The sequence below is a fragment of the Impatiens glandulifera genome, chromosome 2, assembly GCF_907164915.1.
Source record: "Impatiens glandulifera chromosome 2, dImpGla2.1, whole genome shotgun sequence".
In the NCBI taxonomy this organism is placed as follows: domain Eukaryota; kingdom Viridiplantae; phylum Streptophyta; class Magnoliopsida; order Ericales; family Balsaminaceae; genus Impatiens; species Impatiens glandulifera.
This window is the reverse complement of record NC_061863.1, coordinates 5,856,068-5,872,184: the sequence shown is the minus strand read 5'-3', so window position 1 is coordinate 5,872,184 and position 16,117 is coordinate 5,856,068. Positions and strand designations below refer to the sequence as shown.

At 27.2% G+C, this 16,117-nt stretch overlaps 1 protein-coding gene and 1 pseudogene across 1 annotated transcript; both read right to left on the bottom strand.

The window, feature by feature from the left end:
* Positions 1 to 1,490: 1,490 nt before the first annotated feature.
* Positions 1,491 to 4,108, bottom strand: LOC124924219 (serine/threonine-protein phosphatase 2A activator). Its single transcript, XM_047464285.1, has 2 exons — positions 2,860 to 4,108; positions 1,491 to 1,678 (listed from the first exon to the last, which is right to left on the bottom strand). The coding sequence occupies exons 1-2, from the start codon at positions 4,032 to 4,034 to the stop codon at positions 1,672 to 1,674; spliced, it is 1,182 nt and encodes a 393-aa protein (XP_047320241.1). The 5' UTR covers positions 4,035 to 4,108; the 3' UTR covers positions 1,491 to 1,671.
* A 6,751-nt stretch (positions 4,109 to 10,859) lies between these two features.
* Positions 10,860 to 12,111, bottom strand: LOC124924229 (annotated as a pseudogene).
* Positions 12,112 to 16,117: the final 4,006 nt, after the last annotated feature.

Sequence of the window (16,117 nt, the reverse complement as noted above, 5' to 3'; positions counted from 1 at the left end):
GTTCTCATTTTCACAAGTTCAATAGAAAGAATTTATCCAAGTTTGTTTCAATTTAAAGTCTTTATTTACTTTTCTAATAACATTCTTCACGGTTCGATAATCGAAGTTTTAATTGTGACTTCATTACAAGAATTCCATCGTAGATTACACCCTACTCGAAAAAAACGATTTCATTTGACTCACATAATTTTTCTCAACAAAACACATTAAAAAAACTCAATTGAAAAGAATATAATAATATCTTACATTAAACTTATTCATATCTCCCTATTATTGTTTTACATCTTGGTTCATTAGAAACATCAACTTCTTGCCACCGAAGATAACAAAATATCATGAGAAAAGAACATTCTTATAATGATAACATATTTTAAAAAAAAAATGAGAATTGAGTTAAACGAAGTCATAAAGATGTATGTGAAAATTTTGTCCATAATATGATTTTTTAAATAAAAATAATATGTTAAGAATAATAATTATAAATATTCAGGGAATAAATACAAACAAATTTAAATCCATAATTTAAAAAACAAATGGACTATATGGAGTGATATTTCAAATTCAATAAAAATAAGTTAAATGTATATTCTACATTGATCATAGTTATAAATTCTAAAGAAAATTATACAAGTTACCTAAAATAATATTTATATATATATATATATATATTAAAATAATTAATAGTTCTAATATAGTAAAAATATATATATAATATTAAAATATATTAGTATTTTATTTTAGAATAATGATAGAGAGGTGTGATGAAGGGTGTCGGGCATGATGTGAGTTATGTGACAACTATATAATTTTTTTTCCTATTAGATTTAAATTCAATCATTCTTCACACCAAATTTTCGTTCTCTATTGTTACTCTTTATTTTTAATATTTTAAATAAAATTTATATCAATTATTTAAAATATATAAATTGTTTTTATTTTGATATTTAAATATATATATATATATATATATATATATATATATATATATTAATAAAAAAGACAAAAAAAAAATAATTCATTAAATATTTTATTATTTTATTTTAATATCTTAAATATTTATTAAACTATTAGGTAAAATGGATTGAATTTTTATCATAAAATATATTATAATAATTAATAATATAAATAGTTAATAATACAGTTAACAGATTTTATTTTTAATAATACGAACAAAACTCTTACTATTGACACATTAGTAAGAAATATATATATTATATAGACGTTTTATGTTTTAGTTTAAAAATATATATATTATTTATTCATACATTTTATTATAACTAAAATATTACAATATTTAAATGAGCATATATCAATATTTTTTTTTATAAATTATAATCAAAATATTAATTATACAGTTAAATATAAAAATAAAAATATATCAAAAATCTAAAACAAATTTCACAAAATAAAAATTGCAATTTCTCATATTTTAAAAGATATAAATGATCAAGTGGATTAACATTAAGTATAACAGTAATTACACAACGACATAAAGAGAACAGCCAAATATATTTAACCCGCAAATAACGATTTGATTATCTAAAAAACGATAAATTTAAACCAGCAACATCATCGAACAGTAACTCATATCAGAACAAAAGTACACACATTATTGTCACCAAAATTGTTCCCCAAACAATTCAGGAGTAATCTTCTAATTATAAGATATCTCTAGTCCCTGCATAAGAGAAATATCAATTCAATCAGAATCAGACTTTTGAGTTATCAATTTGGATCTGAATTCAAATCAACATAAGAAATTATCAATTAAAATATCTATGTATCTTTTTCCAAACGTGATCTCATTAAATCTACATCCAAATGAGATACCTTGTAAAAGAAAAATGTATGACAAAATTGTTAATTCCATACAAAGTAACTAATTTTGAGGAGTAATAACTTTGTTTCATATTCCACATTGAGTAATTGCACATTCTTTAATCTTCTGGCAAATTACTCACTGTCATTTCGTTTGGAACCAAAAGCCCAAGAAATACCTGGTAAGTCCTATTATTTTGGTGTTTTGACAAAGGTGTTTCCAATTGGTAAGGTATTGACGGTTTAGTATACAAATCCAGTAACCAAAAGTGTTTTCAATTGGGCACTAGTCACCTTAGAAGGTATTTTTTGGGGGCTTCAACAATCTTATTTTCAAGAAAAGGATTAACATGGTTGATTCCAAACTTATAAACGATGAAGTAGTTTGTAAAGAGATTCAAAAATGTGCAATTACTCAAAGTTGCTAAACTTAAAATAATTTCACCCCATTTCTTTCAAAATAACAAATTTTGAGTGGAGCACTTTAATAAGCAAACTACTTCCTCTTTTTTAAGTTTGGAACAAAAAAGGTTCATCCTTATTTCGAAAATAATGAAGAAAAAAGTTAAAGCCTAAATGGTATCTAGTAAGTCTTATTATACTATGGTGTCTGTAGCCTATATTCTTACAAATATCAAATGTCCAAAACGTTATAATTGGTAGTAGAATGAACTAGTAACATATCAAAGTACAGCATGTGCGCCTCTTTGAATACTAACTAGATGGAATGCGACAAAATCATTGCATACACAATGTTACAATACAAGAATGTGCAGACAAAAACAAGTTTTTTTTCCAACAATTTCTAGTTGAGTATCAATAAGCCCTTCCCTAAGCTAGAAGTTATTCTTTGTCCCATAATTTAACTTAAAATGTCACTCAAACATGAGAGGCAAAATCTCTTAAGAAAAGAATTAGTAAACCTAGAGATGGTTAAGAAACAAGAACACCAGGATTTGATATATGAGATAACCATTTGATGAGCAAACACCCAATTGCAATATAAAAGGCAAAACAAAATAGGAGTCAAGAAATTCAAACCATTTGATGAGCGAGCCAAAGAGGAAATGCTGCATTATAGGAACCTTCTCCAAGACTTCCGCTTTGTACATCTTAAGCATTCCACTGTTAACTTTATTCCAATTGGGAACACAAGTAATATCGTTCAACAACGGGGAATGCTCTGCAAACAATCCTTTCTTCATCTTCTTTGTGAATGCTATGCACGAAACATAAAAGTACTCATTGGAGAAACTCTCAAGTATATCATCGTTTAGAATGGACTTAGGTTTCATGTACTTGTGATTAATCAACTGTGACGACCCAAATATAAATGGGATAAAATGGTAGTCATCCAATCCCCAAACACCATGCGAACCAGCAGGCTCTAGACAATATACCAACTGTAACTTCCTCATCAGCTCGAGGTACTTTGAGAAAACTCTAGAAACCACAGCTTGATAGTCTTCTTCCTTGATCAATCCCAATCTCGCGAGGCAATACAACCAAGCAGTGAAGTTCGTTTCATGTCCAGTTCCATAATCAATCCGTGTTGAATTTCCAAAGCTATCAGTAAAATAGGGTACTAACTCAACTGTGGCGGAGGCCAGATCATCCGGAAGAAAACTGAGCATGAACTTATCTGCGTCATCAACCATTCTAGAATGCCATGTCCTGTACGAGTAGTTTCCATAACGCGATGACTGCGCAACTGGAGGAACTTCTTCGATTAATTGACTTAGGGTTTCGAGAATGGAGACAATGGAGGAGATAGTGGAGGATTCGTGACAGGGATCAGAAATCTTCCTCCCGCGGGTGGAATCACTTAACGCGACGACAAAGCCAATGAAATTCTTACCGGAATCGGAGTCGTGGAAGTGGCGGATGTCTTCTGGAGATTTGATCTTTTTTATCGCAGACTGGAATTGGTAAGGCGGTGAGACCATTAGGACTTTCTGCGCTTGAGGAACGGGAGCGAGAATGATGGCTTGTTGAGTGTTGATATGAGGAGGAATGTTGATGGCCGGAGATCTGATTGGGCGATAAGCCGGAGGAGGAGAATTTTCGGACCAAGACGGCGGAGGGGGAAAAGAAGTCGGTCCGCCGCAGCCAACGCAACTTCCGGTGGAGACGTCGAAACGATGGACATGGTTTGGTGATTCAGATGTGAGAGTTGGATCAGGCGGTGAGATTTGATCTGGATTTTGGTGATCCATTTGGAGATGGTGGTGGCGATTACCAGAGAAACGGGAGAGAGAGAGAGAGTTGAACGGAGTGATCAATTAAATTTATGGTTTTTAGGTTAAGATTTTATTTAAAGCTTCCCCTCTTTCTTCTTCATTCATGTTAGATCTTAATCAAATAATAATCTTATCTATTTAATATTTTATAAATTTATAAATAATACAAAAATAACATTTAAATAATCAAAATAATTAAACAAGTTCATAAATATAAAAATTTTAATAAAAAAAATCTTAATTTTTTAAGGGGTCTCTAAATAAGAACTCGTTTAAATTTTAAATTTTATAACGATAAATAAAGAAGTAAAGCAAATTAAACAAATCAATTATGTGGTGTCATAAGAATCTCTATAGAAAAGTATGAGCGACAAGCCGACAATAAAGTTTTTTTTGTGTCCGTGGATTGGTAAACAACGCTAGAAAATGTTATATAATTTGATTACTGATCATCTACCAATCAAGGATACTTGTAAAAAGGCTTACAAATTAAATATGAATTTAAAAAAATATTGAACAAAAGAGAAAAGAGAAACAACTTCAGATTTAACAACTTCATCTCATTTGATTTTAATAAAGAGATGTACACGGACTCGAGAAGGCTTTACTAAGGCTTTACTACGACATTTGGTGGGTATTATCATCAAATGACCCACCGAAAGGTGAGAGTATTATTTGGATTATAAAAATTCAGGACGAAAAATCTGATCTGACTAAACAAGATGTCGAATTAAACAAAATACAACACCAACTCAAATATCAGTAGACGAAAGGAAAACGAGACACCCTCAAATACTAAAGAAGCCATTAGAGGAGCTAAGAACAAATCAACTTTTGATTTTCTAGACAATTTTAAGATAGAGAAATAAGAAACAAAATAAATTCATATAATTTTATTATCAAGATTCTAATTATGCATCATTTATAGGTATTGTCATGTCAATTTCTATCACTTTTTTTTTTAGATATTGTCTAATTATATATCAATCAAATAAGGATTAAAAAAAATATGTGGTATTGACGGAAAATTTATATGAAATTAACTGGAAGCGTGGTGTTTTCTATCATGTTTTGAATATTCAAATCTAAAATTTGTTAATAAATACACAAAAATCAAAAGGATAACAATTCAATTACTCTCTTTTTCAATTTAAAACTTGAGTCGAAAAAAAAAAAATTTACATGAGTTCTGTGTTTGGTTACACTCGGAAAATGTTGCAGTCTTTTGTGCCCCTCTGAGTATGATCTCTACTATTCAATCTTTCTTTTATTTTATTTTTTTATTATTTTTCTTTTCAGTTTCAAATAATTTTTGCATTAAAATTTTATTATCAAGATTCTATTCATTGGCTCAACATAAGCCTATTGAACCCATAATCCATATGTCCGAGATTGAACATTACTCTGTTATTTATTTATTTTTTCTATTATGTTTTGAATATTCATACCCAAAATTATTGTTAAAAATAAACAAAAAATCAAAAGGGATAAAAATTAACTTACACTTTTTTCGGTTTGAACTTTGAATATTGAGTCGAATCAAGAAAGAAAATTTTACTTGAATTAGGTGTTTGATTACTCTGTTATTTATTTATTTTTTCTATCATGTTTTGAATATTCATACCCAAAATTATTGTTAAAAATAAACAAAAAATCAAAAGGGATAAAAATTAACTTACACTTTTTTCGGTTTGAACTTTGAATATTGAGTCGAACCAAGAAAGAAAATTTTACTTGAATTAGGTGTTTGGTTACATTCAAAAAAGTCAGTAACGTTATGTCTTTGTGCCCGTCCAAAGACGATCTCTATTACTCATTTTTTTTCATTTTTAAATAATTTTTGCATTAAAATTTTTATTATAGAGATTTTAATCATTCATCTATAACTACAACTCATATCTTTTTATCATTTGTCTAGCTATGGTTTAATCTTATATCAATCAAAGAGAATAATTAAAATTTATATGAAATTAGAGTGGCGCAGCGGAAGCGTGGTGGTCCCATAACCCACAGGTCCTTGGATCGAAACCTCGGTGAATCTATAACCCACATGTTTGAGGATCAAAATCTCACTTTAATACTTTTTTTTATCATGTTTTGAATATCCAACCCGAAATTATTGTTAAAAAATAAACAAAAAAAGTTATGAGAGAGAGGGTGCTCCTTGAGAGCTATCGGTATACTCTGACAAGGGCATTCTACATGAAAAGCATAATCTTTCGAAACTTTAATAGCGGCCTTCTGTTGTACAGCTACAACATCAACGTAGTACAACAACTGTCGTACTACTAAAGGATAGAAATTCACTTACTCTTTCTTTTTTGAAACTTGAGTCGCAACAAAATTTATTTTTTACTAAGTCTGGTGTTTGGTTACACTCGTAAAACGTCGTAGCGCTATGTCTTTCGTGCTAGTCTTAAGACTATCTCTACTACACATTTATTTGTCATTTTTAAATAATTTTCTGCATTAAAATTTTTATTATCGAGATTTTAATCCTGCATCTATAAGTACGTCGTATCTCTTTCTATCTATCAAGTGTTTTGTTATTGTGTAATCCTATATAAATCAAAGAGAAAGATTAAGAAAATATGTGGATTGACCAATAATTCATATAAAATTAAAGTGGCGTAATGGAAGCGTGGTGGTCTCACAACCCACAAGTCCAAAGAAATCTCACTCTCATAAAAAAAATTAATTTTTTATACATCATATTTGAAATATCTCAACCAGAACTTATTGTTAAAGAAACAAACAAATCAAAAGACGTAGAAATTCACTTACTTTTTTTCGATTTGAAACATTACCACCAAGAAAAAAAATTACCTGAGTTTTGTGCTTGGTTACACTTGGAAAAGGTGGTAGCGCTATATCTCTATGCTTGTCCGAAGACAATCTCCATTAATCATTTATTGCCATTTTCAAATGATTTTTGTATTTAAATTTTTATTATCAAGATTCTATACATGCATATATAGGTACAACATATCTCTTTTTATTATGTGTCTATAAATTGTCTAATCTTATATAAATAAAAAAGAAGGATTAAGAAAATATGTATTGACAATCAATTTATATGAAATTAGAGTATTGCATTGAAAGTGTGGTGGGCCAATAATCAATTACTCTTTTTTTTTTCTTTGAATAGGAAATAAAAAATTACATAAGTCCGGTGTTTGGTTACCCTCTGAAAAGTTCGTAGAGCGCTAAATCCTCCATGTATGTCTAAAGACAGATTTTCACTACTCATTCTTTGTCATTTTCAAATGAGTTTTGCATTTAAGATTTTATTATCGAGATTCTAATCATGACATGAATATATAGGTACTTTGTTTCTTATAATGTGTCTAGACATTGTTTAATTATATATCAATCAAATCAAAGAGGAAGATAAAATATAAGTGGTATTGGCTAAGAGTTTATATAAAATCAGAGTGGTTCAACGAATGCATAGTGGACCTATAATCCACAAGTTCAAGGATTAAAAACCAGATATCTCCTATACTAAAAAAAAAATATTAAAAGGACCTACAACAAAATGATTTTTTATCTTCTCTATAAAATATTTAGAGAGAAAAATAAAAAAATAAAATCATTTATTTTAATAATGCCTATTTTATTTATTTATTATTATTATTATTATTATTATATATATATATATTTGTATAGTAATAAATATAAGAGTGTAAATTCTTTTAAAAAAAGAAACTTCATTTTAATGTTTTTGATATGTTTCTCTCTTTTAAAAACAAGTTTTAAGTTTTTTTTTTTTTGTTGATATTTTTAGTATTGGAGGATAACTTTTTATTTTATCACTTAGATTTTAGTTGCTGTGTTTTATTCTATGTAGTATATTTATTTAATTTGATTGGAATTTTCATCCCGAATTTTGTAATCCGATCTCATGAGTTGAGAAGTTTGTTGCTCATGCTTCTAGTAGCAAAAGAAATGAAGTTATAATTTAAAGTTATTTTCTTTTCTAAACTAATATTTTTTTAGTTTCTAAACCATTTTACCTAGAGACAAATCTAGGTAATGAATGTATTATGAAGAATCTCAATAATTTTTTTTTTTTTTTTAGAAAACGACATAATGTCATTAAATAAAAAGACTCGAAAATGGTGAATGATTACAAGAGTTCAGGATTCAGGTAGAACAAATCTGAGTTGATATTACCCACTCCTTAACACATATATTGACCAACCGAGTTATCTATAATTATTTAAGAACTAGTATGTATCCCGTGCATTTGCATGAGTAATAATATAAAAAACCGTGAAAAAAATATTACGGTGAAAATGTTTATGGGCAGATCAACCCACAATCAGACCCAAATATCTTTATTACTCTCACATATATCCAAATTAACCACAACTCTCGACCCGACAATCCGGACACTTTAAAAATTAAGCATCATTATATAATTATATATATATATATATATATATATTAGTTAGTTAAAAAGTTGAACTTATATTGTTAAAATGTCTCGCGTTCATCAAATTTGTTGTTGAATTTAAAACATAAACTGTTATTAGTCTAGTTGGTTAAAGGGTTGTTTTTGTTTAATTAGGTTACAAGTTCGAACCATACATATAACATTTTTAATTTTACTTTTAATCGTTTTAAGTTTATGGGATGATCGACAAAGTTTATGGCATCATTTTATATATATAAATATGAAAATTGTATATATAAATAATCGTTTTAAGTTTATGGCATCATTGTATATATATAAATATGAAAATTTAATCGATAATGATCGACAAAATAACCAGATAATATATTACAAAATTTTAATAACTGACAAAAACAATATTTACAAGGAGAGAATGCAAATTATGTAGTTGTGGAGGTAAAACATAATACTGAAAATTTAAATTACAAATTATAATATATAAAATGGTGCATATTTCATTAAATATAGTATGTATAAATTTATTTAATATTAAATAAATAACCATACAACTAGGGCTGCAAATGAGTCAAGCCGCTCGTGAGCTGCTCGCGAGCCGCTCAATCAAAGTTCGGCTTGAGCTTGACTTTGATCGAGTTCGAGCCGAGCTCGAGCCGGCTCGTTTAATATTCGAACCGAACTCGAGCTCATATAATGCTTGCTCGAAGGCTTGTCGAGCTTTTTCAAGCCTGATAATATATAATATATTTATTTATTTATTTTATATAAAAAAAACTTAAAATTTAAAACAGTTTTTTTCTCTCTATTTTCAAAGCCCATATAGAAGGCCCATAATCCACATTATTATATTATATTGTTATAAAACAAAACCCTAATTTCTAATGGATCAATTATAAATGACTCTTCATCTCTTTTTCTTCTTTTTTCTTTCTTCCGTCTTCATCGTTTCTTCTTCTTCCTCATCTCCAACATTTCTTCTTTCTTCTTGTTCTTCCTCTATCTTCACCATTTCTTCTTCTTCCTCCTTCTTCACTATTTCTTCTTCTTTCGTCTTCATCATTACTTTCACTCATTCATAATATATTAATACATTTTTTTATGTTATCTCTCATCTACACTATTTCTATCATTCATTCACAAGAAACCTACAGGTAAATTAAAATATATTTTCATTTCTACTATAGTTATTGCTCATATTTTTAAATAACTTTGATTTTTTTTTTTTGTATTATGAGAAATTTGTGCTTCTATAGATCGTTCATAGATCTATATGGAAAACACTGTTATATATATATTAATTGTTCATAGATCTATATGGAAAAACACTATTATATATATTAATAGTGTTCATAGATCTATATAGAATTTTTTTTTAATATATATTGATCATAGATATATATAGAAAAACATTATTATGGTAAACAATATTATATTATATTATATATAATATTGAAATATTAATATATTATATATAATAAAAGATAAAAAAAAATGTTAGTATATATTATGAAGAGATAAAAAAAGGTTAGTATATATTATATATAATATGTTGAGAGAAAAATGAATTTATAATATTAATAATATATTGTAATATATAAATAAATTAATAGATTCTTTCTATAAATAAGTCAATAAATTCTTGTTATATTTGTACCTAAATAATTTAATTATATATAATAATATTTAATAAAAAATAGGTTGAATTTATTTTTGTCCGTATCTACCCTTAAACCTTAAAGTAAGTTAAATTTTAGTTAAATGCAAGTAGGTGTACTTGTGCTATGCTTCAAGAAAGTGACTTAAAAAATATTAATATATTGAATGTTTAAACAATTTATATAGTATTGTACTTTAATTTTAGAATTTTGACTAGTAATTGTGGTTGAATGTTTTTGGATTATTATGATTTTGGAATTTTAAATAATTATAATTTTTTCATATTTTCAATTTTAAATATTATGTTTTAAATGTTGTATATGTATGAAAGTTTGGTATTTCATTTTGAAAATAAATTTTAGTTTGAGTTCGAGCTTGAATTCGAGTTCGAGCTTTAGTTTGAGCTCGAACTCGATCTTGAATTCGAGCTTGAGTTCGAGCTTTTCGAGTCGAGCCGAGCTTATAGGTAAATAGTCGAGTCAAGCTCGAGCTTAAATTTATAAACTCGTTCGAGCTCGAGTTCGAGTCGAGCTAATAAATACTAAATCGAGTCGAGTTCGAGCTCAAGCAAATTCGAGCTCGACTCGGCTCATTTGCAGCCCTACATACAACACATAAAAGTAATAGTATTTCCTATATCATAACAAAAATAAACTTAATCAAATCAAACATTCAATCAAATAGTATAATTGGAGCATAATATCTAAACAAGAAAATATTTAAACTTGTTAGTTATTTTTGCTACATATCTTCCTTATTACCCCGTCAGATCCAGTGAGAGGACTAATCTTTCCCATTTTTATCATGGCATGTGCAAAATCTGTATTGAATTTTGAAGCATCCTTACTATATTTAACCACAATTTTATCTGTCGACCCTCCACTGTAAAGTATTTGGTCCGATGGGAGAAGACCTTTATTGATAAGTAAATTCTTGAAGTAATTGTTGTCGAACGAGTTTGGTGTAACTAAATCAAGAGGCGCTAGATTGGATGAATCATTTTGCCCACTACGAGTGCAATTCTTTTGGAGGTTTTGGGCAAAGGTGGCATCAATTTGTGTACCATTGTATATCCTTTCACGGTAAAGGGAACATTGTGTTTGTCCTAATGTATGTGATCCTAGTAAAATGACATAGTTTTTTTGATTGGTTTAATGTTAGCAAAATAAAAGTTTACATTTTTTGATTAGTTCTATTACTTACCTGTCAATGCAACCATCTCCTTTATGTTAAGTCCCTTATTGGCAAATTTAGAAATTTGTTCATCGAGGGTACCAGTGGAAATGGGCAAATCACTTTCGGCTAATGTACGATTAGCTGTGGTGGAATCTCTTCTTCCTAGCCTTACAGTCCATGAAGGGCCTCCCGCCTTATTAATCGAAGATAATAAACAAATCACACGTCAATAACTATATATTATGGGGTCTAGAACATAGACTTTTAAATATACTTACAATAACAGAAGCATCTCGTGCTGCAACCGCAAGAATATCTGCACAAGAAACAATTCCAGGACACAATTTCTCCACCTCAACCTTTACCGAATCCACTACTTCATAACCTCTAAGTGATCCATTATTTTGAAACGCGTTTCTCTCGCTCGTCGGTGTGGCTTGTGTGTCAAGTAGAATTGAGGCATCACAACCCTGTCAAAAGAAATATAGGACAGTATAAAGGTAAAATAACTCGAGAAAAAGGGATAATCTTCACAAAGAAAATATAGGAATTAAAATTCTTTAATTAACAACCTGAACAAAACAATCGTGAAAATGAAGTCGAATGAGGGATGCAGCCATGACTTTCATTGGACACTGCTTTTTGAATAGCTGTTTGTATCGTTTTGAGAGCATTAGGACATGTTTTTTCGTAAAAACTTGAAGTTAGACTCGATCCATAAGAAGGATGTACCAACAAAAGTATTGATAACAACACAAAAGTAATCCTCCAAAGAGGACTAATTGTAAAATTGAGTGAATTCATGGTGATTCTTTTCTTGGAATAGAATTTTGCCCCCTCTCCTTTTTTTTCTTATCGGATTATATGATGTAATTGATTTGAGATGAGTGCATATGTTGTATGGAAGACACAAGTATTTATAGGTTGGATTGGATTGCCTTTGATATTAAGTTAGATAGTTTTAACTAGATATTTAAAGTATATTTAAAATGAGATTGAAAAATATTATATCCAAAATATTAATATAATTAAATAAATATTTAAAATGTAATCTTGATAATCTGATATACTAATACCAAAAGTTCTAATATAGGTAGTGGCGGACCTACAAGGGGAACCAGGGTAAAACTTTTAAGATATTATATATATGTTTATCAAATAAGACTTTGCCTGAGTGGTTTTGGAGTTGAAATGTATAGTAGAGGTCAGGTGATCAAATCCTGCCTCTACTTGTAATTATAGCCTCACACTTCTTTTTACAAAATTTTTATTTTATACAAATATAAGGGTAAAATATTATTTTATATTTCTTAATTTTAAATTATTTCAACAAATAAATGTATTTGTTAGATTTTATTTAGGGGTTGTGACACATATTTATTTTTAATCATTTATTTTATGTAGGATATAGAATAATGAAGATGTTCTATAAACGAATTTGTACTTCTACATCACATGACCAACACGAGTCTTCTCAATCAATTAATGAGCCTACTAATGAGTCTAATGTTACTGATCAAATATACATGGTTAGAATATAGCATATCAAAAGATGCATCATTTTGTTTTTGGTGTTATCTTTTCAAACCTTTAAATAGAGAAAACGTAGATGATACATTTATAGGAGATGGATACAAAAATTGGAAAAGAGCATTAGAAAGATTCAATCGTCATATGAGAACTTCAAATAGTTGTCATAATGAAACTAGAATTCAATTTGAATCATTTTAAGATCAAAGACATAACGTGAGAAACGTTTTACGTACACATAGTCGTGATATAGAAATAAATTATCACACATGTTTAACGACAATATTTGATGTAACACGCTTTCTATTGAGGCAAGGATTACCTTTTCGAGGACATGATGAGTCAAGTAGTACATCAAATAAAGGAAATTTTCTTGAATTGATTGATTGGTATAGTCAACGTAATGAAGATATTTGTCTTCTTTTGTACCGACTCATGGATAAGAATAATTTAGTAATTGTGCTTATTAGTATTTTTATGTAATTATCGAGTAAAATTTTAATTAAGAAATACATTTATTTGATAGCCAAAAAATGCTACTTTATTATGTATTTGGCCCCCCCGAGAAAATATTTCTGGGTCCGCCACTAAATATAGGAGAGGCCCTCTTGAAAGTAAATATTGCAACATCCAAGTATGGTGGGAAGAAAGGATCTAGGCTCACCAAATTGTTTTATTTAACAATCATACTACATGAAATTTACAATAACATTTTCAAGTATATCCTAATAAACATAACTTTAAAAACTTACTATAAGGTATGTAACTCGTCCCGTGTTTTGGCTTGCCTTATCCCTGGCAGAGAAAAGTTGGATTTTTTTTTTCTTAAATCTAATTTTAAAAATTGATAAAATAAAATTAATTTCATGAAATTTTAATCCATAACTAAATAAAAATTCCAAGTTTTAACTTAAATCACTATGTTTCAACATTTTAGGTTAAAAAATACAATAAATGTAACTATCTTAATTTTTTATTAAATAGATTGTCCTAGCTTGAAAGTTTACTGGGCTTACCCAGAGTCGACCCCCTGAAGGTAAGTCAAATGGTAAGAATGTCTCCTAAAGATCAAATGTCAAGAGTTCATGAAAATGGTAGTCATGACGGTAAAAGTCATGTTAGCTTACTAAATAAATAAAAAAATAGAATAATATGCAAATTCTAAATCAATTTATAAAGTATACAAAGTATTCTCTTTTAAGATTTCTAAAATAGTAATAATACCTTTTTATTGTGTTTATAAAAATTGAAGAAAAAAAGTGGTACAACCTGCGAGTTCTAAAGCTATTAAAAATATTTTAAGACTTTTAAAGTAGCCTTAGTGTTATTTACATAATGTTTCAATAATTATTCAATGACATTGTCTTGTAATTGATTTTTTTCCTAATAACTTATAAAATTAGTGAAATAGTTCGGTTTTGAGTTTTAGGGTAAGGGTTTAGGGCTGTAATTTATTGTTTATTTTTCAAATTTTTAGAATTTTTTTTAAGTTGTGTCATTTCTCACCTTAGTACAAGTTTTTAATAGAAGAATAAACTTAAGAATCTTTAAAATTAACAAGATATATATAGAGTTATTATCATCAAATAACTCAGATTTATTTGTATGAACATATTTTATTTAATTTCATTAAAATCTTGTTACAGATAATATTGTAATTTCTAATTTGTAATTTATTGGATAAATTTAATTACAATAAATTAAAATATATCAAATATTACAATGGAGAATAACCTCTTTAATATTTAAAGTAGAATTTCAAATATTTTAATTTATAAATTAATATCAATGAATTAATTGATATATAATTAAATAAAATAATTTATACCTTAACGTGTATTTATATTTTATTTCTTATATGAAATTAATATTTATATACTAATTATTTTATTTAATTATTAAAATAATAATGTGTTTAAACTCACCAAGGTAGAATGATAAGAGTTATCGTGCTTACCAGACTAAATGTTCTATTCCTATTAAAATATTTCAATAAGATAATGTTAACTTCTTCAATGAAAAAATATTTTGAAAATAGTATTGGTAAAGGAATGACTTATTTTATTATTATTTAGGATTCGGTTTTGCTTGTTTTTTTTTATAGTAAAGTATTAGTTAGCTTATCAATTAGTTGATTAGTTAGTATAAAAATATGTATTTGTAAAATTAATTATATAAGATTGTGATTAGGAACTTGAATTGACATTAGAAAAAATTAAAAAGATTCTCGTGCGATTCACACGGATAAAAATATATTGTTACAACGTCCCGCGTTCATTAAATTTGATGTTGAATTTAAAATATAAAGTGTTATTAGTTTAATTGGTTAAAAAGTTATACTTATTTTGTTAGGTTGTGAGTTTGAAACATATCTATAGCATTTTTAATTTTATTTTTAACCGTTTTAAGTTTATGGGCGGTCAACTTATAATCCGACTCAAATATCCATTTAATCTCACATATTAACCACAGCTCTCGACCCGGCAATACGGATACTTTCCAAATTAAGCATAATTATAAATATATATATATATATATATATATATATATATATATTTAGTTAGTTAAAAATGTTCCGCGTTCATTAAATTTGATATTGAATTTAAAATATAAAGTGTTATTAGCTTAGTTGTTTCACATATATATTCAAATTAACTACATCTCTCGACAATTTGAACACTTTCAAAATTAAGTATCATTAATTTATATATATATATATATAAATATATATATATATATATATATATATATATATATATATATATATATATATATATATATATATTAGAATTGAAATTTAAATTGAGTGGTACAAGTTCAATTTTAAAGTTGGTAGACCTTATTAGAATTAGAATTTTCAATTCTACTTTTATTAGTTTGGAATTGTAATTTTATTTTTATTTTTTCAAACAAAATAACTTATTATTTTTTTATTTAAACACGATTAAAGTTTTAAATCGATAAAAGAAATGAATTTATGATGTTAAAATATTGAACCGATTTCTTTTTTTCTTTTTTAATTTATTAAGCTATCATTTTGAACTTATATGTTTTTTTTTTAAAAAATAAGAAATTAAAATGTTTTACCGATATTTTTAATTTAGAAAGTTAAAATTTCAAACCAATTATGTTTTATAAATCTATGAAGTTAACATATGAATCGATATTTGGTTATCAAACTTAAAAAAATATTTTAACATTTGATCTATCCTCATTGGTTGTGTAAAATTAATATTTTAATAAAATAGATAATATATATTAAAATTATTTTTATTATACT

Excerpts from the sequence above, each read along its gene's own strand:
- LOC124924219 (XM_047464285.1), bottom strand. The coding sequence starts at position 4,034 with ATGGATCACCAAAATCCAGATCAAATCTCACCGCCTGATCCAACTCTC.